Source organism: Pogoniulus pusillus, chromosome 11 (assembly GCF_015220805.1).
Source record: "Pogoniulus pusillus isolate bPogPus1 chromosome 11, bPogPus1.pri, whole genome shotgun sequence".
Lineage (NCBI taxonomy): Eukaryota > Metazoa > Chordata > Aves > Piciformes > Lybiidae > Pogoniulus > Pogoniulus pusillus.
In genome coordinates, this window is record NC_087274.1 from 2,858,926 (window position 1) to 2,883,903 (window position 24,978).

The 24,978-nt window shown below is 45.2% G+C and overlaps 1 protein-coding gene across 1 annotated transcript in view; it reads right to left on the minus strand.

Annotated features, from left to right (window-relative positions):
* The window catches only part of PITPNC1 (phosphatidylinositol transfer protein cytoplasmic 1), a 100,808-nt gene that overhangs the window by 20,742 nt on the left and 55,088 nt on the right, over positions 1–24,978 (minus strand). The window contains exons 3-6 of the mRNA XM_064150600.1: positions 24,576–24,724; positions 18,865–18,953; positions 18,376–18,383; positions 6,638–6,709 (exon numbers count right to left, since the gene is read on the minus strand). Coding sequence (XP_064006670.1) covers positions 6,638–6,709; positions 18,376–18,383; positions 18,865–18,953; positions 24,576–24,724 — 318 coding nt within the window. The remainder of the gene's footprint in view (positions 1–6,637; positions 6,710–18,375; positions 18,384–18,864; positions 18,954–24,575; positions 24,725–24,978) is intronic.

A 24,978-nucleotide genomic window follows, 5' to 3' on the forward strand; every position in this document is an offset into this window, starting at 1 on the left:
GCTGGATTTACTAATTAACTTCAGTACTTCATTTAGAAACGTCAGAAAGCAGAGGCACAACTTGTTTCACTTGTTCACACTCTGTCAGTATGGGCCTTATCTTCTGTTCTGCAATAGCCATATGTGCTTGGGACATACTATTTGTAGTTATGCTCAACAGAAAATGAGAGCTCCTCACAGAAGGGATTTTAGGTTAACCTCTCCACTTGTTTGCCTGTATTTTTTGAGACTTATCAGGAAGAAGGCTTCCAAAAAATCAAGACTTTTTCATAGCAAATTGCACAGGAGACAGAGGCTCAATGCCAGCATACTGACAGAGCCCAGGGACAAATAAAATCACCCCTAAACGTGACCCTAGTTTGATCTGAATGCACTTTACAGTGATGCCCTCAATCCTTTAGACAGTTTGCAGAATGGTATCCTGTAGCGTGGCGAGGCTAAGCCAGGGCACAGCTGAATCTATTGCAGCTGAAATCAGTGGTTCATGGCAGTTTCCTTAAATAGCAAATTTACATTTCATTTACATGTGCTATATTGGAGTTTGCTACAACCTAGTTCCATGATACTAAGAAAGGAGACAAAAATAGCATTAAAAAAACCACCCTAAGCCCAGCAAAGCTGGAAATGGCTTCTCTCCTTGGCTGGCCATACCTAACATTTCTTTTCCTTTAAGGCAAATGTTTCCCAAGCACTCTCAGAAATACAGCCCAAGGAGGAAGCACTAGGAGTGATCTGGTGATGGGCACTCAGTCACTGGCAGGGCTCTAGAATTAGAACCCTCAGACACTTATAGGGCTGTGGAGTTAGAACCCTCAGTCACTTGCGGGGCTGTGGAATCAGAACCCTCAGTCACTTGTAGTGCTGTGGAGTTAGAACCCTCAGTCACTTGCAGGACTGGGGAGTTAGAACCCTCAGTCACTTGTAGGGCTGTGGAATCAGAACTCTCAGTCACTTGTAGGGCTGTGGAGTTAGAACCCTCAGTCACTTGCAGGGCTGTGGAATTAGAACCCTCAGTCACTTGCAGGGCTGTGGAGTTAGAACCCTCAGTCACTTGTAGTGCTGTGGAGTTAGAACCCTCAGTCACTTGCAGGACTGTGGAATCAGAACCCTCAGTCACTTGCAGGGCTGTGGAATCAGAACCCTCAGTCATTAGCAGGGCTGTGGAATCAGAACCCTCAGTCACTTGCAGGGCTGTGGAATCAGAACCCTCAGTCACTTGCAGGGCTGTGGAATCAGAACCCTCAGTCACTTGCAGGGCTGTGGAATCAGAACCCTCAGTCACTTGCAGGGCTGTGGAATCAGAACCCTCAGTCACTTGCAGGGCTGTGGAGTCAGAACCCTCAGTCACTTGCAGGGCTGTGGAATCAGAACCCTCAGTCACTTGCAGGGCTGTGGAGTTAGAACCCTCAGTCACTTGTAGTGCTGTGGAATCAGAACCCTCAGTCACTTGTAGTGCTGTGGAATCAGAACCCTCAGTCACTTGCAGGACTGTGGAATCAGAACCCTCAGTCACTTGCAGGACTGTGGAATCAGAACCCTCAGTCACTTGCAGGACTGTGGAATCAGAACCCTCCGTCACTTGCAGGGCTGTGGAGTTAGAACCCACTGTAAGAAATGGTTTCCTAATTTTAAATGGTGGGACTTTAGTTTCCTTGGGTTGCAGACCAAATCAAATCTGCTTTCAGCTGGCTGGGCTTAGTGTATTCAATCTATTAAGATGTCAAACAATCCTGGTGTTAATTTATGACTATGGGATGCAAAGCTACCTCATGTTTTCCTCTGGCCAATAAAAATGGTCATTCTGAGACATGCATTTTCAATACTATATTATCTTTGAAAGGCAAGAAACAAGTTGCTAATACATTTTTCTCTTGTTGACAAAGAATTAATGCTGAGGTCTGATGATTTCAGCAGCATTACTGACGTACACACTTACACTTGCCCAATGCTACCAGCCTTTGAATTTATACTTGGATTATGACTCTGCCTCAAAATCTTCACTCCACACCTCCATTACTTTTCAGAATCATGCTGAATTGCCAAGAAATGCCACAGGCCTTCCACGAAAGGAAAGACTATGCCAGTTGAACATCTTGCATGTTACTCTTTAATAACCCAGATCCAGCCATTGAGTTTTCCAGAGCAAATGATGCTGCCAAGAGCAAGGCGCTCTAGCTTTTACAGACAGTGACTCTCCATTAGCAACAACTATTGGATTAGTTTTACAAGCTCTACTTTTTTGTTTTCCCCAGACTCTATCAGATGGCAAAAACTCACTGCTCAAATATCAGCAGAAGTTAATTCTGTGACTAAAAAAAACAAAACAACAAAACCCCAGCAAACATAATGATCCTTCTGCAACACACAGGAAAACTGAAATGTGATTTCACTGTGATTCAGTGATTTGCCTGAACAGTGTCTGCCTCCACTTTACCCTTCCTCTACCTTCAGCTACAGGCTGGCTTTTAGAAATTGTCAGCTGGACTGGACTGTGGCATGCAAGAACAGACAGGGAGCTGCAGAGCTCAGATCACTGTGCACTGCCCACAACATGAGCCACGTGCTGGCCCCTGTGTAATCAACAGAAAGCCCAAACCGGTGCAGCATTCCACACTGCCATGAAAAACCCCAAACCTGTCACAAACAGAGCCTAGAGAGGGAGAAAAGTCAGAGCAACACAACAGCTAGAATAAAATTAGCCTTCTGTGCCATACCTTGACTAATCAACAGACTGCTGAAAGACAATTTCTGCTGAACAGAAGCAGGCATTAACACAACCTGTTCATCTAACCAGACTGAGCATTTACTGACAAACAAGCTGCTGCTTCCACCACCCTGCCTCTGATTTCTGACCACTGCCTTCATTAACCTGAAGAGAATTCTCTTGTACTTAATGTAGGACTTCAATATTAAATATATAGACTTTGTGTCTGTCTTGCACTTAGAATCATAGAATCTACCAGGCTGGAAGAGACCTCCAAGCTCAGCCAGGCCAACCTAGTGCCCAGCCCTGTCCAATCAACCAGACCATGGCACTAAGTGCCTCATCCAGGCTTGGCTTCAACACCTCCAGGGACGGTGACTCCACCACCTCCCTGGGCAGCCCATTTTTGTGTTCCAGGCCCCTCCCCAGCCTTGCTGCCCTTCTCTGGACACCTTCCAGCACCTCAACATCTCTCTTGAATTGAGGAGCCCAGAACTGGACACAGCACTCAAGGTGTGGCCTGAGCAGTGCTGAGCACAGGGGCAGAAGAACCTCCCTTGTCCTGCTGCCCACACTGCTCCTGAGCCAGCCCAGGATGCCATTGGCTGTCTTGGCCACCTGGGCACACTGCTGCCTCCTCTTCAGCTACTATTCACCAATACCCCCAGGTCCCCTTCTTCCTGGCTGCTCTCAGCCACTCTGTCCCCAGCCTGTAGCACTGCCTGGGGTTGTTGTGGCCAAAGAGGAGAACTCTGCACTTGGCCTCATTCAATCTCATCCCAGTGGTGTCTGCCCACTTCCCCCTTTCCAGCAGTTTCCACCACAACCTTGACTTACGTAAGCAGGCAGAGGTGCAAAAGGGAAACAACATTGTCCTGTTCTCTACAGACACCACCTCTGGCATCATTCTGCTTGTTAGAAATCCCACTTTGTATTGTAAAATAAACCCTAAATTCCTCTTGCAAGCCAGTAAAGTTTTTTAAAGACCCATAAGAGGCACCACAGAACGGCCTGGCTCCTTGGACTAGTTTCTAGCACTGCTAATGGAGCTATAAAGCTGCAAGGTAGCAGTGACAATATTTGATGTTCCAACACATTCACCCAACACTGAGAGAGTTGCCATGTGACCACCTAGATGTGACAGAGCAAAACCAGCTGTGCTGTGGCACTAGAAATCACAATGGGACGGATCTGAGGTGCTGCAGAGTGCTTTATCTAAGAAGGGGGTTTGTTGCTCACTGTTCTTGCTGGCAGTTTTTCTGTTTGTGCAAACTTTAGCAGATTGGATCAGCAGTGCTTTAAGCACATTAAAAATAGCTTAAAACAATGGCAAGTCTGAGCCAAAACTCAAGTTCCAAAGCAGGTATCATTATCTTTCACTTATTTCTTCTAGCAGGACAATTGGGAAGAAAAATCAGGAGGGCTTTTGCATCAAGATATACTGCAGGAACCAGGTAAAATGTTACCAGACAATGCAACATGTTATAATAAAATCATTCTAAGAACATACTGCTAAATGACATCAGGAACTTAAGAGCATTTATATCACTTTGTTCTTCTAATCAGTGGAATTAGCTTTAGAATCCTTATATAGGATTATTGCTCTGCACCATCAATATCTACTCTATTAAAGAGCATAGAAGTGAAGGATGGATCAGAGATTCAAAAAACCCCAGAAATAGCTGAGTTCAAATCAGATATGAATTATTACCCTCATTATTGACAGATTAATACTCATGCAGTGTATTCTGCACTACAACTGCAAAATTCACAGCAGGCTTTTTTTATTACTATTAATTATTTCTTCATCAGCCAAGGTTTGTAGTTGCAATGGAGAAGGAATGCAGCTTATCCGTGGCAGTCTAGAGAAATGGTTGCTAGGGGTCCTGTTGCTTTCTGACTGGGCAATCATAATGAAACTTAATCTAAACTTGCCTGATATGAAGGAGAAATAGACCTCACCTTTCCCTCAGTGAGGTTTAAAAGCCTCTCACTGGTAACAGAAACAAGCTCCAGAGTGTTTGGTTTAACAGAAGTCTCTCCACAGGCTCAATCAGATCTCCCCTTATCCACTAACCTTGCACAAGCCACAGCTGTGTCACTGCATCAACAGCAAAACCCTTCTGTCTTCCACTGGTTTACTGTGTTCACACCGGTGAGCAGCAGTGCTGTCAGAATGACCAAGTCATGGGAATGAGGAGTGCAGTCCTCTGACTGAGCTTCTCCTCCTCCCCAGTTCAGGTAAGGGGCAGTTAAACCTCAGTAAGTACTTGCCCCAGGTACCACAGGATCTAGGTAATCTACTATCACTCCACTGGCACTCTGCTGAAAATCACACTTGAAGAGCTGGATTCAAGCAGAGCAGAGAGTCTTTGGTTGACATCATCTGAGCATCCTGCCCCTGTGTTACCTGCACCTTAAATTCACTGGCTGGGTACTTTTCAAGGCTTCAGATCATAGGATTTTAGCCACAATGCTGACACAGAAAAACCTGAAAACTCACTGATTAAATAGCTGCAGCTTTTCCTCTATTAGAGCACAGAATGTGTCTTCTCACTGCTGACATTATAATGTACCAAAAGACTTGTCTACACCCTCCTGAAACCAAAGGTGTGGGCTTGCTCTGAGTTAAAGTGCTGCCAAAGAGCAGAAGGGAACATTAAAAAGCACATAAATTACATAATGCCTGCACTGCTGGCATTGTAACACACTTCTGGGTTAGCCTCTCTTTTATCTGGCTTAGACTAGAGGTGACTGAAAGGTGTTGGTATCTGGTTGCTAATGCATGATCTCTGTCATGTCCCCATCAGGCAAGTGTCTGTATGGCAGCAGCATTATTCCAAGTCCTATCTTGTTCTTGCACATGGAATTTCTCTGCCATCAGCAGGTCAGCAGCTGTCAGCCTTATTAACAACACCTGCCCGGGCTGCTGAGGGAAACAAAAGGTTCCTCCCATCTGCAGAACCTTAACAAGGCTGCCAGAGGGTCACCCTTGGAAACCCGAGTCTCACAGCCCTTAACGTCTGCTTTACTGACACCTCCTTTCTCCAGCATGAGTTTAACCACTCCTTTGTTAGGGCACTGTGTTACAGACCACTTTCCCAAATGTTTTAACCTGTACTTCACACCTGGAAGAACTTTCTTCCCCCCCTCTGCAACAGGTGAGTCACATCACTGAAAGCTCACACAAATGAAACATAGAGGAACATGTTTGTGTATCATTGCACAGGCCTGGCCTCACCCAACGTTATCCTCTTCCAGCAAGTTGGGTGGCTCTGTTTTGCTCCCTGTCAGAGCAGCAAAGTCCAGCTGACCTCCTGCCTTCTATTCTTGAACATCTCCCCATCAGCAGCTGCTGGCTCCCCTCTCCCACCCTTCCTCCAGTGAGGATTTTGCATCCTTAATGACCCTTTGCAGCTCTAAAATCTTAACAGAGGAATTTTTAACTCTTGGCAAGTGGTTGCCAAAAGCACCACCTCAATAGTCCAGTCATTGTTCCCTTCAAGTTGTTTACTGAGCCCTCTGACCATTGTTTAGTTTCCTGTTTGCTCTTCCTCAGGGCTCCTTTGAACGCACCCCCCTTTGCCCAGAGAGAACAATGCAAAACAGATAAAGTGGATTACAATTACACCAGAGCCAGAGTGATCTTTACTCTCCAGAAACGCTCTTCAGGACTCAATTCACGGATGTCAATTATCTTGGAGAAGCAACAAGTAGAATGTCAGCTGCAGCAGGGTAGCTGTGTGCACAAATCTGTCATCTCATGGTGCTTCAGAGGGCAACCACTCTGCCAGCTGACAAGCTGCTAAGGAACAGGACACCAGGCAGGTGCAAATGTACAGGTCTGATGGGGCCAGACCTAAAGACCTGCAGATCCAGACCATGATTAAATAAAGAGATGAAATCAAACTGTGCCAAAGCCATCATACTTACACTGTCGTTGCTCCCCTTGTTGTCCTCGTATTTTGTCTCTATGTGAATGGAGAATTTAGGCAAAAATGAACACTGCAACAAAAGAGAAATACATTTGACATAACAAATACACTTTGCTTCAGCTGCTGAGAGTCAGCACATCCTGCTTGGTATCTGATTTTTAATTACCTTTGCTTTTCCTTTTGCCTTTTTTTTCCTCAGATTACTTCAAGAAGGTAAATGAACACAGAACCTAAGAGTGAAGTTATTGAGCTTCTGGAGGGATGCAGAGAGTCTGTCTCAAGTTGATTACCATAATGAAGGTATAAATAAGCCAGTACAAGCACTCTGAAATAACCAGATACAGAGGTTTTCATGCTCACCGTGAGTAAGAGCATAAATATCCTGAGTGTCTGGTTGTAAATTCAGTGCACCAAGATTTTGAGAGCAACTCAATATTCATAGAATCAACCAGGCTGAAAGAGAGCTCCAAGCTCATCCACTCCAACCTAGCACCCAGCCCTGTCCAGTCAACCAGACCATGGCACTAAGTGCCCCAGCCAGGCTTTTCTTGAACACCTCCAGGGATGGCAACTCCACCACCTCCCTGGGCAGCCCATTCCAATGCCAATCACTCTCTCTGACAACAACTTCCTAACAACATCCAGCCTAGACCTCCCCTGGCACAGCTTGAGACTGTGTCCCCTTGTCCTGTTGCTGCTTGCCTGGCAGAAGAGACCAACCCCAGCTGGCTACAGCCTCCCTTCAGGCAGTTGCAGATCTCGAGAGCAACTCAATATTCCTCACCATAGGTTAGCCTACCCCCATACCAAACAAGCCAAGGACACTTCGCTAGCTGCAGGCCCCAACCACACATGGCAATGCTTCCGTGTGGGAGGACTCTTCTTGATTTTCAGTGAGAGATTAATTTTAGCACAATTTCCTATTCATAAAATTCAGATGGATTATGAGCTGCTGTGGAAATTCCTTCACACTAAACCCAAATCGATCTTTAGACAATAAGGCAAGGAAATTAAGAATGCACAAATGTTTCTCCACTGAAGATATTTCTGTGTTTTCCATGGGAACAAATCTATCCTTTCCTTTTTTTTTTGTCCTGTGGATTGCTTAATTTAGCTGGCCTATCAAGATTCAAGTTTATAATGCTAGGCAACATAATTCCAGGGGAAAAAAAAAAACAGATCTATTTTCTTTAGCATTTCACAGCACTTTCAAATCATCTCTTCAAGTCAGCAGGTAGAGCAGCTGTCTGAAGAACTCTGAGGGATACTAGTTCAGCATCTTTGTTGTTAGCCATCAAGTCTTTTCTTGCTTGAACTGCCAGTGGAACTGAAGTGCCAGTTCCTTGTATGATGCATCACTAATGCCCTGTGGCAAAGTGTCTTTGCAGAGCCCATGACTATTTAATGTGCTGCACAGACAGATTATACAATGAGGACATCACAATGCCTCACTGCTCACACTGCTGTTGGCCCAAGTTTGGACTTGATAAAATTCAGAGGGCGCTTCCTAGGGAGGGGCAGGATGACTAACAAAAGAGTGATTTAGAAAGGCAACTGAAATGGAAGCCAACTTCTTCAAGGCCACAGAAAATCTACTCCTGATCCCATGGATATCGACCAACAAGTCACTGCCCAATCTCCTTCTGCTCACAGAACATCCAATGTTCAACAAGCACACCTAGAATCAATCCTCTTTTGCCAGAGCAAGGTTCTGGTGCCACAGAGAGTTTCTGGTCAAACTGTCTTCCCTTTACCATCATTAAATGTTCCCATGCAACACATTGGTGCTGCAGATGCCCAGACCATGCAGGCTTCTCTTCAGATCTTACCAATGGTTTGCCTTTTATTCAAGATTTCTGCAGAGCAGCACAATTCTGAGTCTCAATCCAACCTGATCTGTGACTAGCTCTCAGCTGTGCAACTTGTTCATTGACTGAGTATGTGGGAGGCAAGGAAATTAAAATACTCAGCAGCATGTGCAGTGCAGGATAGGATAAGTTCATCCTATTATATTTTGAGGGCAATTAAACATTTCCTATGTATACATCTCAGGAAGTGCCAGCTGAAAACATACAATATTTATAAGCAGTCTGTCAGAAGTGGGGATGTTGCAACAGAAATTAACACCAAAATAAATCCAGATAGTCTCCCAGTTGAGGTTTCACCACATATCTCAGTGTGTTGCTCCTATTCTGGCAGACATCCAAAGGCATCTGCAAACAAAAGCCTTGGCCAACAGTAGGCACCACAGGGAAAGAAGTTGGGAAAAGAAAAACAAAGCCAAAAGCCAAGGTTTGTAGTAAGGCTTTAATCTGTGTCTCCAAAATTATCCAAAAGGTGGAATGAAGACCCTTGAATTAGACTAATGCCAGCTGGAGGAAGAGATGAATGAAAAGGGCTGATTAAAAGAAAAATCTACCAGCAAATGTCCCTAAAGTAACAAAAGTCACAAATGTGACATCACAAAAAAAGAAGGGAATGACCCAGGAGACACAGGGATGTCAGCAGGGCCCAAGGCAAGGACTGATGTCACTGAGCATTCATACTCAGACAGCATAACCTAACGCTCCAGTTGTGTTCTGTGTTTGCAGGAGAATGCAAAAGGGCTGAAAGTTGAATTACTACTGGAGGTGGGTTGTGAGAAGTGGATTTTAAAGTCTGTCTAACCTCACAACAGGCATCAGCTACTGCAGAGCTTCTAGAGCCTCTGGAAAATAACAGCTCTGGTGCTGGGCAAAACACAGGCTATGGATCTCAAAAATAAGCATCTTGTGCTTCCCAAAGATGCCACAGTCCAGGTGTACAGAGCTCTTGCTGCCAACAACCCAGACCTCTGCGTACAGGCGTCCTGTGGGAATGCATCTCTGAGGACAGCAGGAGCCTGCCAAGGAGGGTTTTGTTTCATCAGCAGTTACCAGCGCTGCTCACGGACTGCAGTAACTGCTGCACTGCTGAGGACTCGGTGCTGGGGTGACAGCTTTCAGAGGTATTTGTCACTCTCACCAAAGTGACTGTTTAGAACAGCTCTCAGGACACACACATCACCAGCACCCTGCCTAAATGGTTCAAGCTTACTGCTCCAGGCCATCTTTTACTTACACACTAGTGGCTGTCAAGTATCTGCCTTCTTGATGTGAAGACTAAAATTTGACTTTCTTTGCTACACAATTTAACAAAATCAACAGCCCCTAGACAAAATCTAGTAACTGGTCAAGCCAGAAAGGAGAATGACATCATCATCTGTCACTAGTGGACAGGTCATCAAGACTATAATTCTGGGGCAGACTGAGCAGCTACGTCAGAGCTTCATGAGCTTGCAGACTTCTAAGCGATCCAGTCTGAGTCTAGTGGTTAGTCACAACCTCAGAGACTATGCAAACTGCTCAGACTCTGCAGACCTCAACACCTCCGGGCAGTGCAGACCTCTTAGCTCTTTTAAGCAACAGCAAGGTCCACCACAGGACTTGGTGCTGCCCTCCTGGTCCTACTGTCCGGTTTGAAAACTCCACTGGCAGAAGAAACATCAGAGCAGCATGTTCCACATCTACACAAAGCTTCCAACCCCTACCAGTGCAGTTCCTGGTTCCTGTCTCTGGTTCTGATTCTGGTATCCTTATGTGCCATCTCACTATGACTGGAGGCAGTACACCTTTCAATACTCAGACCCATCTTCTTTATCAAAATACTTGCTTTCAGGTCACAGTTTCAGGTGCAGTGGAGGATAAAAATGAAAATCATGAAAGAAAAACCAACCCAAGCCCTTCATGCTGCCTGGCTGCAGATTCAGAGGAAACTCCAAATGAAGGCAAATGCCAGATTTTTTTCCCTTTCCCTGGCTATTAAAAACTCTCTGCTATTTTCAATCACTGTCTGCTTTACCAGCAGTGAGTCAGATCATGGTACCTGGAAACGAAGTCATTTCCTCTACTGCACTGGGCTGCTGTGGCAGGTCAGCAAGCCACTGCTTCAACCCAGTTGTTGTTCCCTGTGAACCAGAATCTGAACTTCAAATAATAAGAAGATATTCTAACCTTGTATTTCAAAACAGACACGGTAAAAAAAGGACCAAGGATCTTCAAAGAAGATTAGAGAAGAAGAATGTAAGTGCCATTTGCTTTAAGCCACCTCACTGGAGAGCACAAAGTCTGCCCTGAGCTATCAGAAGTCAACCTCCCTGTGAATTCAGCATAAAGGCGAGGGCTGGAACAGCCTCATTAGGGATTATAAATGGTAACAGGAATTTGCCCTGAACGAAAACTCAGATTCACCAGCAAGCTCTCCATGGCAAATATATCTCTCAGAAACCCAACTGCCTGCCAACCACTGTTTCAGCAGCTGTGGGGGGTCTCACTGGCTTTCAGGAACACTTCAACGGGGTCCAGATTCGTGAGCATTTCACAGAATGTGTCTCATGATTCATCAGCTGCACTCTGACTAATTGGCAGAGGGCTCTGGCAGAACCGGGAAGCTGTTTGTGCATCATTCAAACGACTTCATTATTCAGCAGGCAGAAAGTTGTTGGGTTTTCACCCCACCTGAAGTGGCTGTGGATTTCCTTAGCCGGGGATTAGCAGTGTTACGCAACCGTCGGGAGCAGCCCAGGGTTGGCCGGCAGGTAGCAGAATCTTTCAGCCCCTTTGTTTTTTCCTCTCCCGGCACCGCTCCCTCTCTGCTCTGCCTCCCCCGGGGGTGAGTGTTCCTCCAGCACAAACCTGGCAGCCGATCGATGCGCCGAGCGCACGCAGGAATGCGCAGGGCTCACCGCCTCTGCGGCGGGCAAGGCTCCTCTTGCAAGAGCCACAGAGGCAAATTCAATCTTGAACTTGAAATTAGACTTCAGTTCTACATAACAGGACAAAGCCTTCAGAGCCCTGGTGCCGTCAACAGCCGTGTTTTGTGGAGAGCTCTTGAAGGAGGCAGCTTTTATCTTGTCACCTCGGGATTCTTCAGCTGTCACAAACTCCTCAGGAACTGTTACAAGCCAGGAGACCTATGACACTCAAACCCGAACAAAGAGAACATTCGGGGGGGGCTGTGTGTTGGTTTTCTTAAACTTTCTATATTTGCCACCTCTTTTAGAAGAGCCAGAAGGGCTTGAAGGCTCAGGAGAGTAACCAGCCAAGTAACCAAGTCTGCAATAGCAATAACCAGACAGCAGCAGGGGCATTTCCAGACAGAAACACAGGGAGAAGCAAGCAGCATACGGCAAACACAGACCACAGTTGCATTTTCAATTCACTACAGATAACCACTCGAAAAATGAAAGGCCTATTTTTAGCACGATGATTGATTAGTGTTGCCATAGCAATAAGCAACACTTACAAGAACAGGGTAGAACCTAAGTGTGCCAAAACACTTGCCAAAGTCTTAAAGAGACAGGCGAACACACGGTGTTCTACAACCAGCTTAGGGAGGCAAACCTCTGCACAGGAATTGCGACCAGGGTGGCCACAGGAATCATGGAGCTGCCAGGAACTGAGGTCTCCTTACCCTCTGTACCCTGCTCCATGTCAGAGCTATTGCAGCAACCCTGGTGTGGCTGCTTTCATTTTCCTTTTGCTTGCTTTCTGCAGCATGTTCAAAGAGCTGCCAGAGACCCCATCGTTCCTGCTGCTCCTTCTGAATATTAATCCACAACCCTTGGCAGTTATTTTTGCACAGCAAAAACGAATCCCTCTTTTCTTTTCCTTCCCCCCCCCCTTTTTTTTTTAAGCAGCAGAAGCATCTTCCCCTAAATCTAAACATAAAAGCCTCGAGAGGAAGACACTTTGTGCAAATGTGCTCTCTGATCTCCCACCACTTTTCAGACTGATGGTTTTCATATGGTCACATATACATTAATTTGGCAACAGAGATGGAAGTGGATCCCCCACAGAGCAATCTCCACGAAGCCTAAAAATAAAGAACTCAGGAATTGCTACAGTGAGGTGAGGCTGGCCAAGCTAAATTAGATCTTTTTGACACGTGCCTGCTAGATCCTCTCAATTCAGAACTTTTGGCCACTGTTTTGGTTACCAGTGGGTAAGACCAGTGTTTCTTTACTCAAGACCAAAAACCTGGAGAAGGCAAGTGGAGTCCCTACCTGTCCTTAACAGACTGAGGGGTAGTAAAAGGTCCCCAGACTTCCCAGAAGGGAATGGCCAGCACAGCAAGGGACAGGAAGGGACAATGGGCATACAACACAGATGACAGCAACAGAGAGTGTTTATAAACAAGGAGGAATAGGCAGTGGGATGTAACATGGGAGACTGCCAATGTCTCTGGACAATGGTGAGGACAGAACAGAGACACCTGGATGTGGGAGGAAAACCAAAATCCCAGATGGGTTTGGAGAAACAAGAGGCCATCTCTGTGCCTTACATGCAAGGGGATTTGTGAGGCTAACACAGTGATGTCTCTACAGTGCAGTCCAAATCTCAGCACTTTCTTCAGCTGTTTGCAGAAAGGATAAAGGCAGTTAACAGTCAAAGGTCTTTGGAGAATGGCCACCCTGCTATTGACTGCCTTTGGACTACTCTGGGCAGCACTGTGCCTGTGTGGTACAGGTTACTGACGGCACAAGTGAGTATCAGTCAGGGTGACAAAGTCAGAAGAGAATAGATGGAGAGGGCTGGGCAGGGTGATGGCAGAATTTGAAAGATGTGACTCAGTGAGAGGGAGGAGAATTTAGAAAGGGAGATAAGCATGGGAAGGTAGCAAAGAGCAGAAGTGCTGCTAAGCAGAAGGAGAAAGGACACACAAAAGGGGCCTGAAAACAAGCAGGGGAGTGGAACTGTCATAAACGAGCTCCGACAGCAAGCCACAATTTGTATTACGTACAGCAGCAGGAAGATAGAACAGTCGACTAACAAGTTGCCTCCAGCCACTCTAAAACCCAGCACTAGCCTCTGGTTTTGCCTTCCCTCTGGGTCTTCTCCTTCTGTGACACATGGGAACAGCAACTTGTTTATTTACTGAGGGAGAAGGGGAGAAGCAGCTTGCACGAGTGGAAATGACAGTCCCATGAATCAGAGCGGGCTCTGGGTTGCTTTGTAACAAACCAGGGGTGGAAAAAGGGAATTCTCCCAAGCACTTCACATTACTCTGATTCAACAGAGTGAAGCTTTGAAATGAGAACACAGGTTTGCAGCTTCCTAAAAATACATTCTTTCTCTTCAAGAAAGACTAGAATCTCTACAGGAACCCAATACAAGTTTTACTGGAGTCATGGCACCAGGCAGCCCATCTACTAGTGCAGGGGGAGAGGGATTCAGGCACTAGGCTTGCATCCTCCCGCCCAGATTCTGCTGCCTTTTTTTGATGCAGAGTCTTCACACATTCAAGGTGGAGAAAACTTTGTGCACTGAAGACTGGACAGGGAATATCCACATTTCTAACACTTGTAAGCAGAGAGAGAACACAGGAAAAAAAAAACCTCTGCAGATTCCTTGCAATGTTTATCCGAAACAACTTTTTTTGGGTTGTTTTTCCTTTCTCTTTCTCGAGTCATCTCATTATAAAAGCAGCAATTACAAAACCATCCCTGCCAGACAATTTACTCCATGCACAAAGTGGTAGGTGACCACTTTGTTCTCAAAAGTAAGCAGAAACCAGCAGGTCAGTAGTGGAACATTTAGCAACTCTCATGCTGGGGCCTTGGCACATACCAGAAGAAATAATTTTATTTGCCTCAGCCATTTGCTATAGAAGAATTAATGTCACTGTGATACATCATCAAAGGAATCCTTGTCTCCTGCTTTCTGTTCCAGAGCTGGCTTTCATAAATATTCTGAATTGATATCCTGTTCCTAACTTAATCTGAGATGTTGGCAGGTTGAAAGAATGCTCTTCCCCCTTGCAGAGAGCAAAACGTGCCCTTGCCAGGGTTTATTTTGCTTTACATACTTATAGTTGAGAAACTTACAGCAGGTCATAAATTATGCATAAAAATCCCTCTCCAGCTGTTTATACATTTCTGTACTGCTAACAGCACTGGAGATGTTCAGATCAGACAGCAAAACTACTTGAAATTATCCCTGGTAAACACTTGAACTGCATCTTCAAACTCAGATGCATTCCCTTAAATTCTGTTTGTGTTTCTCCTAACCCCTCTGCACTCCAGCTTAGCAGCTAAACTTTGTTAGGCTCATTTTCAGGGTGCTCAGATGACTTTATGTTTTGTGCTGTGGTTTTCAGTCTCCACACATTCCCAATCTGATTATTTGTTTGCTTGAGGCTCCTCTCTTTTTGTCCAGAACTTGAGCAGGTCAGATGGATATTTGCTCTCTGCTGCTGATTGTCTAACAATACTCAGGTGAAAAACCCTAGTTCTATGGAATCCTTTTTCATCTGCTTTGCAATAGTTAGCTTTGCTTTCTGGTTAATTATTTCTAATCTAGCTGGAGAACTTCAGAACAAAAAATTAGGAAGCCTCCTCAAAGTTCACTCATTCCTGTCCACACATCTGAGAACAGCATAAATATTTTACACTAGAGATTCACACTTCAAATGCTGTGATAAGATGGCACATTAGGGTTTGCTGAGAGCTATTAAGGCATCTTTCCTTCATCCTCCAAAAGAAAAAGGCTCCAGCCTGGGACTGCCAAAGGAATTCCTTCTGAAAGCCAGCAGCTAGCAAGGCTCATTCTCCAACACCAAGTGCAGCTTGACAGGGGCAATCAGCAGTATCCAAGTCCTCACAGAGCAGGATCCCTAGGACTGAATCCTAGAGGGCTCCCCTTCAGCTGTATCCCAAAGCCAATAATCCCAAATTTACAAAATCCCAATTTTTTTACATCAACCTAACCAGGATTTTGAATGAACCTGTCAATAAAAATGGACCATATATTTTAGCAAGACATTTTGCCAGCTTCCTAACAACAAGATCCAAAACAGACCAACTCCTGCTCTTAAGTTTAGGAGACTTTCTCATGCACAGGTCTTCAGTACTGCCCCAGCCACTAAAAGAAGGGTTTGAAGTTCGTAAGAGTATCTCACTCTCTAAATGTACCCCCAAAGCTGGATGGCTTCCTTTGGCTTCAGCTGGGAAAGTATTTTCCCTACTTCCTCTCCTCTCTCAATGTCAGCAGGAAGTCTGCAAGGATTAGCTGGAGCTTTGGTACAGCATTCCTTGGGACATTACCCCTGTCTCATCTTCGTGAGAGGAAGCCTTTTGTGCTGCAGTGTCGATGAGGCCCTTGCCCAGAAACAGCACATTCTGTTTTAAAATGCTCTCCAGACTTCAGCACACTGCACACATTACACACCACAGAAGCACCACTTGTGCAGCAGCTCTGGTGAAGCCAGCACAACGTATCATTGGCCTTACACATGAGCAATATGGACTTGGTAGCAGACTTTCAGTTTGCTGCCAAGTGCAGGGACTTGCTGTGTAACAAACATCATCCCCTACAGCAGAAGCCATCATAATTGGACCAGAACCTAAAGGATAACATCATAACCCTCTGATTTCCATTTCTGTTCTCATGAATTCAATCACTCCTGGCTTTTCACACTACCATCACAAGAACAATATTCCGGAAAGGATTTTCAATGCCTGCCAAGCTTTTTCTCCTGGAAGAGAAATTTCAGGTCCTTGAGAAAGTTGTACTTATAAAATCCATAACATGTCACAGGAAAACCTGACTGATGAAACTGCTCTTCACTGAATGCCAGAATGTGTGCCTGAATGCCCCTTAGCAGCAGCCTTCACGTTTTACACCTGAAAAACCTAAGACTATCAGCAGGATTCAGTCCATTGTCCACATCCTCCTGCAAATCACAAACACACACTGAAATAACACCACCGAGCCTTTAAGGTCCTTGCTATTTCTCTACAGTGGACCTTAGGAGGCTAAGTAAGGTGTGAACATATTACATAGCAGTATGGACTTGGTAAGATCATGCTTTATTTACTCCATTATTGGTCTCCCTTTAGAATCAGTTTTCCTTGACATGAGGCTCAGCTTAATTCTTAGGCTGTCTTACAGAAAAGGGTTTCCAAGGTATCTTACATATTTTGGCCATTGTCTGTGAGTTTCTTCTTTTCCAGAATTCTTACTGAATACAGAAGTTAAAAAATTAGAGAACCATTCCAGACAAGGACAGAAATCATTCCCAGTGGCCTACTTAACATTTTTATTCTAGATTCAACAGTTTGAGGCAAAGGCACTTTCTCTGTTTCCCTAATTCATTATCTATCAGTTCCATCAAAGCACAGTGTAGATCTCTGTCTGAAGCAGAGTTTCCTTAAGCTCATCTTAATAGTTCTTGTTCTGTTTCCTTGCAGCACAGTGAGTGATTAGTCCCCAACTCCCAGAGGCAGTTAGATTGTCACTTAGTGACTGGTTTGTCTACCTTCTACATTTGTAGACCGATTCAGGTTTTCCTTACAAGTCTCTTCAAGCCTGCCATCACTTCTGCTGATGCTCTTGAACATCTCTGTAGCTGTGCACCTTCTACAGACCTTCACGAGCTCCAGGTGTTGTCACATCAGATTAGACAAAGATCACCTCCTGATTGGAATTCTGCCAGTACAGCATTGCTCTTTGCTTTGGCTAATGCGTTGCATTTCAAAACCAGACACACATTTCTGTCTGCTGCCACCCCTTTAATCATACCTACTTGTCTCTTTCAGCGACAGAAATCCACATTGACTTACAGTTAAAGAAGAAATATACAGAGTGTAAGTAGCAGACATTAAGCTAGCAGCACACATCAGCTTCCCAGCCTCAGACTAAACCTGCTGCTAAAAGGTAAACCCTTAGTGTAAACTATGACAGGCCCTACCGAAGAGACCTTCTGACAACAGCAGCTGAGAATCTGCCCCCTTCTTATGGGACAGTCAAAGGCATTTTAAGCAGGAGAAAAGCAGAGTGTAAGTATCTACAGTGCACATTGAACAGCATGGTCTGGTTCTTTGGACTTTCAAATCTGGCCAGCACAGCTCCAACATGGAAACTCCAGCCTTCAGACCTGAGCCTTTAAATCCCTTCAGTTTTTCTCTTTCACAATTACCACGTGAAAGCCTTGTTCCTCTACATCCACTATCCTGGTTTTAAAACAAGCTGCATGAACATTCTGAGCACTGCAGAGCCCACAAAACAAGTGGGTTATGTTTTATCTGCAGTCAGAACTTCAAACTAAATTGAGGCAAAGGTTTCTGATAGGTCCCTTCACCTGGAACTTCCTCATCATCTCCTCCTCATATTCCAAGGGCTGCTGAAAACTTACTGTACATTATTAAGGCCAGCACATTCAAAACCATTTTCTCATGATTTATGTGCTATATTTTGCCTTAGCTCTGCTAGAGGGAATAGCTGATTTTCCTGGGCACTGTGCCCAGATTATGTTTAATTTTGTCTACAGTTTCCCAGATACTATACCAGAGATGAGCATTTTATAAGTTAATAAAACAATAAATAAAATAAAATCTGTTCTCATGTCTCCATGTAATAACTGGAACCTTAAGAGCCTTGCCCTGGTATAAACTTACAGAAGCTTCTCTTTGTTACAGTCAGTGACTAAAAATATATCAAACTATTCTGAAGTGATAAAAAAATAGAAGGTGAATACTTTGTAGAGTCCCCACAGAAACACTTCAAATTGAACCTTCAATTTCTTAAGTAACTATACCACAGTCCCACTATTGAGTGCATTATGTCCTTAGTTCTACCCAGAAGGAATCACTTTGGATTCCATTACTGTATTTTGCATAACTATTCTATTTTTAGAATAAGAAGAGGAAGAAAAACTTACTGTGTATTCTGATTTCCAATTGTCCATTTGTAAAAAAACCAATGGTGAGGGAAAAGGAAGGGGGAAAAAAAAAAGAGATGTGAAATAAAACAGTGATGCAAAATCCTTACAGCAAACATACATTAACAACCCCCAAATGTGGCAGAAGATAATCTGCTGCTCTACACTTGACTGAAATCTAGGGGAGCAGGGTTACAGGGGACCAAGGGTACAGGTCAGCACACAGACTAAGCACCTGATGTTTTGTGTGCAAGGAAGAAATGGTACAAGCACAGTGCTCCAGTTTTTACCTAGCCATAGGCTTTTATCTCCTGCTACCAGGCAATAAAAGATGGGAAGATGCATGCAGTCCAACAGGTGCTGTTAAAGATCCTTGCTGTCTGTGGCTCACTATGTAAATGGAGCTTCTGAAGAGAAGTTAAACTATTCCTAAAGTTTAGCTAAATATTACCAAAGTAAGTAAGAATCTCTCTTCTGCACATTCCTTACCTGTGATTGTATAAGGGTAATAATTCCAAGCCTTCTCTGTAACATAAAATATTTTGGGGACCACTGCTCTAGCCCAGCTAGGCAGCTTGCTGAAAACAGAAAGGAGACACAAAATTAGGACACGTTATGACTTAGCAGCATTGCAGAAAAGATGCTTCCAAACCTGCTCAGCATTTCAGAGGTGGTTCACATTATAGATAAGAAAATGCTTCCAAACCTGCTCAGCACTTCAGAGGTGCTTCACGGGGCATAGCCACACCTAGGCTTCACCACAGTACTTTCACCTCCTGACTGTGCAATCTGTCTCAGCTTCCTCCACAAGCATCTATGAGCCCAAGCCTGTTTATTCCCCTCTCAGAGTGAGCAGTATGCTGGCAGTGCAATAAACTCTGATCAGACTGACACTGAGGTCAGAGATTTCCAACCTTTGGTCACAGATGAACTCGGCAAGTCGGGCCACACACATGTAGGTAATCATGCCATAGGATCCTCACCCACAGGGAGGCACTCTCAAATAAGGGCTCATGAGAAAATCTGTCATTCTGGTCCACTTGGATCCCAATTCCATGATTCCTTCTTAGAGACTGTTTGCTCCTCCTCCATAATCTCTGCCAGCACACAAACCCTGGTGTTCAACTCACGTGGCATGCAGTCTTTCCCACACCAACACCAGCTCCTGAGTAGGAAGCTTTTATATTCAAATGAACAATCACTCAAACCACCTCTGTGAGGTTGGTAGGTAGCATTAGAGCCATTTTGCTGATGGAGAAAAGTAAATCAGAAAAGTGAAGAGAACTAATGGAACTGATGTCAGGGCTCAAAGCTCAACCTGTCAGGAGAGCTTACCAAGGCGGTGGTGCAGCAGCAGTAGAATAAGAAATGAAAGACATGGGAAGATCATTAAAGGGTAATTAAATGCTACTATGGAAGAGTGGGAGTCTTTTCTGTACCATGAATCTTAGGTGTCTCATTCCCAGAAGCCTGGTCACAGAAGGTGCTGAAGAAGTGATGAACATTGTAAAAAGGCAAGTTCATGAGAATTCATCTTTCGACCCTTTCTTAATGGCATCAATTATAGCCACTGGAGCTGCCAGGAACAAAGACCCAGTGCGAGTCACTCAAAGCAAGGATGACCCTTGGAGACCACAAAGATCACTGTGCTTCAGGGGCAGCTGAAATTGCAGATCACTCAGCCCAAGACTGAATCTCTACTGCACTCCAGAAGATGCTTTAAAATCTCCCTTTTCCAAGTGGAAGCGTTTGAAGCAGCTCTGTTTAGACAACTATGTGTAGAAAGTAAATCAAATTACCACATCAGCAAATTTGTGATGAAAATACAGAGTTTGGCTCAGGAAGGCTGATTTAACCATAGCTACACATAAATATTGTACTTGTCCAGGGGCAAAACACAGCTCTTATTACTTTATCTAAAGATTCAAAGTCAACTGCATTGAATTTTGCTCTTTGATGACATGGCTCAAAAGCAGATTCTTCTCTTCACACAAACCTTTGTTGTGCAGGCTTTTAAGCAGCATTTTACATACTGCATAACACTTTACTCTGTCACATCTTTGTGTTGTCAGCTTCTGATGGGGTCTTTTTATGACTCTCTTGCTTTGCTCCCTTCCTCACCCCTGCAAAACTTTACTCTGATGCCCAAATATAAACACAGATGTAGGCTTTCAGGTTCTGAAAGCAATGCTCCAACAGTAAACAACTGCAAATGTAACGAAGGCTCACACAGACACCAGGCAATTTTACTGGCAGTGCTTTTGCTGCTCATTTTGCACTTTTTTGGGTTAGTGTTGTTTTTAGTGTATTTGTCTGCCTACCTGTCTCTGAATTGTTGTTGGGTTTAGTGTATCTGTTTGTCTACCTCTCTTTGTCAGTACAGCACGTCTCCAAAACAAGTAATTTTATAAGCAAAACACATCATACTTAGAGCTGCCAGCAAGTCACAGTCATAGGCAAACATGAATTGTTCCAAGGGTCCACTCACAGAAAGAAAATGTAATAATTCTATTTTATTCATCTGTGGATCAATTAACCTTCTTTTTTTTTCCTTGGTTCTTCCTCCCCCCTAAATGGAGTTCAATTCTTCAGCACACAGGGAGGAAGTGGTTATTAAAGGCAGCCCAGCTGAAACCATTGGTAAACAAAGAAGATCATCTGCAAGAAGGAAAGCATTACCAGGCAAGAAAACATAACTGCAAACAACACACACATCTTTCCAAGATATCATCACTGAAATGCATAAGCTCAGATGCCTTCAGGAGAGATCAGTCCAGAGCCAAGTAAAGGGAAGCAAAGCCAGTGAGTTAAATAGAGTGGTGGATCCTGGAAGAAGAAGAGGTGAGGGAGAGAATTGTGCTGGTGTAAGGAGTCCTGTTCCTCAAGGAAGGCAGGCAGGGGAGCTTTCATATCATATTGAGTGCTGTGTCCAGTTCTGGGCCCCTCAATTCAAGAGAGAAGTTGAGATACTGGAAGGTGTCCAGAGAAGGGCAACGAAGCTGGTGAAAGGCCTGGAACACAAACCCTATTGAGGAGAGGCTGAGGGAGCTGGGGGTGTGCAGCCTGCAGCAGAGGAGGCTCAGGGCAGACCTCATTGCTGTCTACAACCACCTGAAGGGAGGTTGTAGCCAAGTCGGGGTTGGTCTCTTCTCCCAGGCAACCAGCAAGAGGACAGAGCCTGAAGCTGTGCCAGGGGAAGTCTAGGCTGGATGTTAGGAGGAAGTTCCTGGCAGAGAGAGTGATTGGCATTGGAATGGGCTGCCCAGGGAGGTAGTGGAGTCACTGTCCCTGGAGGTGTTAAAGAAAAGACTGGCTGGGACACTTAGTGCCATGGTCTAGGTGACTGAATAGGGCTGGGTGCTAGGTTGGACTGGATGATCTTGGAGGTCTCTTCCAACCTGGTTGATTCTATGATTCTATGATCTCATATGGCAGCACATCTCCTTGAATGAAATCTTCCAGAGGGATCCTGGCTGCCCAGCAAAATCCAGAGTTGCTAGAAAATCTGCTGATCCTTTCCACAAACCTCCAATAGCACAGCAATATTTGGTGGTATTGTGCCATCCAACCCAGATTCAAACAGCAAATCTGGTGATGATTACCAAGGTGCATTCATAATTAGCATTAAGCTCAGTGAGCCTGACCTTAAAGACCCACCATGGCTTTAGGTAAGCTTCCCAAGTTGTTGCAGGCACACAGCTGACATTCTTCAGTCAATGTTTGTGCCTGTGCTTGGGTCAGAGATCCTTTGTTCCACGGCCTGCACTGCCAGAAGCTACCTGCTTCCTCAGTAAATCCTTCCAGGACACAGTCCTTGGGGTTATCCTGAATTAGCCTAAAGTGGTAGTTCTGAATTTACTCTCAAAGCCTTTTCTCTTTTTAACATAAAGGAAAGAAATATCCAGAAGCATTCAAACCCCCACAACTTCTGGGAGCTCTAAGACAGGAACACATTTATTGACTGTTTTGCCCAATTTTTCTAACCTGGGAGAGAACAGAGTTGCAATCACAACACTATTAAATGCTGGCAAGATATATATTATTGGACTCCTGTGTGCGTGTGTGCATGCAACATTACTGCTGATTCAATTTAGCCCAGGCTAAGGTTGGATGTGTCAGGTTTGCAGTGGAGGAGTAACCTGCAGTGCAGAAGCAATAGCTGTAGTGTGTTTCTATGGCCAAATGCTGCAGAGCATGAGCTCAATAAAAAGAAACAGGCCCAGGGGAAGGGCAGAACTTGAGAAAAGCAGAGATATTCAATTAGATCAGCAGAGGAAAAATGGGAACAGATTGAGCAATATATTTCAAGGGACACAAAGATATATATTTATAAACCCCATCTCTGCCTGTGCCTGTGGAGGCATCTCTCCTCAGCACTGCAATTCCACAGAATCACTGAGGCTGGAACAGACCTCTGAGATCACCGAGGCTAGCATATGACCTCACACCACCACATCGACTGGAGCACATCACTCAGTGCCACATCCAATCTCTCCTTGAATAACAAGGCCAAGTGCAGGGTTCTGCACTTTGGCCACAACAACTCCAAGCAGCACTACAGGCTGGGGACAGAGTGGCTGAGAGCAGCCAGGAAGAAAGGGACCTGGGGCTACTGGTGGATAGTAGCTGAAGATGAGGCAGCAGTGTGCCCAGGTGGCCAAGAGAGCCAGTGGCATCCTGGCCTGGTTCAGGAGCAGTGTGGGCAGCAGGACAAGGGAGGTTCTTCTTCCCCTGTACTCAGCACTGGTCAGGCCACACCTTGAGTGCTGTGTCCAGTTCTGTGCCCCTCAATTCAAGAGAGATGTTGAGGTGCTGGAAGGTGTCCAGAGAAGGGCAGCAAGGCTGGGGAGGGGCCTGGAACACAAACCCTAAGAGGGGAGGCTGAGGGAGCTGGGGTTGTTTAGCCTGGAGAAGAGGACCTCATTGCTGTCTACAACTACCTGCAGGGAGGCTTTAGCTAGGTGGGGTTGGGCTCTGCTGCCAGGCAAGCAGCAACAGAAAAAGGGGACACAGTCTCAAGTTGTGCCAGCGGAGGTCTAGGCTGGGTGTTAGGAGGAAGTTGTTGGCAGAGAGAGTGATTGGCACTGGAATGAGCTGCCCAGGGAGGTTGTGGAGTTGTCATCTCTGGAGGTGTTGAAGCCAAGCCGGGATGGGGCACTTAGTGCTATGTTCCGGTTGACTGGACAGAGCTGGGTGCTAGGTTGGGCTGGATGAGCTTGGAGGTCTCTTCCAACCTGGCTGATTCTATGATTCCAGGGAAGGCGACTCCACCACCTCCACCACGGGAAGAGACACACCTTGAGCTTCAAGAAATGATGGAACTTTGGGGAAACATAATCAATGGTTTTTCCCTCATGTTTGTAAACATATTATTTTGGTCCAGAAGGTCATCACTGTAGAAGCCTAAGAGTCCTTTGTGATGCCAATGAACTTTGCTGAGGTAAATCTCTCATCACCGAAACCAGGACACGAGGTAAAAAAGCTCTTCAACCATCTTAGTGCTTTGGGTTTTCTGGCAGGTGAGGTGTTTTCTGGTTTTGGCTTTTAGGTTTTTTTACTTCACTTTCCTCTTAATTTTGGAAAACAAAATGACAGTTAAGTGTAAAAGGAAACAGTTCTAATCCTCAGGAGATGACAACTAATCCCTTTGTTTCAAGCTATGGATCTGTCCCACAAGCCCTATGAGGAGAGGTTGAGGGAGCTGGGATTGTTTAGCCTGGAGAAGAGGAGGCTCAGGGGTGACCTTATTGCTGTCTACAACTACCTGAAGGGTGGTTGTGGCCAGGTGGAGGTTGCTCTCTTCTCTCAAGCGGCCAGCACCAGAACAAGAGGACACAGCCTCAAGCTACGCCAGGGGAAATTTAGGCTTGAGGTGAGGAGAAAGTTCTTCACTGAGAGAGTCATTGGCTACTGGAATGGGCTGCCCGGGGAGGCGGTGGAGTCGCCGTCCCTGGAGCTGTTCAAGGCAGGATTGGACGTGGCACTTGGTGCCATGGTCTAGCCTTGAGCTCTGTGGTAAAGGGTTGGACTTGATGGTCTATGAGGTCTCTTCCAACCTTGGTGACACTGTGATACCTCCCTTCCTCCTGTGGCATGGATTAATGGGAGCACGATCTTCTTGACACAGAAAGGCCTGCAAGGGGTATTCCCTGCCAACTGTGATTGCAGCCCACGCTAGGAGAAAGCTTTCTTGCACTCACCTGTTGAGATAGACTCTTTTTTCCGTTAGCTGACCATTGCCATGGTTTGGATCTTCAAAGGGTTCATTCTGCACCACCTCCACACCTTCGCCTCGGTCACTCTGCTCATGGCTGTGCTTGCTTATCATGTACAGCTGTCCAATCCTGTACTGCAGAGCCAAAGCAAGAACAGTGCATTAGCTTTACAGAACACAGGTGCACTCCATAGCCAGTGGTGCACAACGCTGCAGTCTCTGTGCAAATCAAAGGTAGCTCAAGGCTGGAGAGCAGCATTTTGCAGCTTCATTTAGACTCGTGAGTCAGGGGCCCCTCATTATCTTATTGAGTCCAGGGCATCACTTGTGGAAAAAACAACAAACCCCATGTGTGAGCAGATGGAAAGAATCAGGTCAGTTCTTTGTTT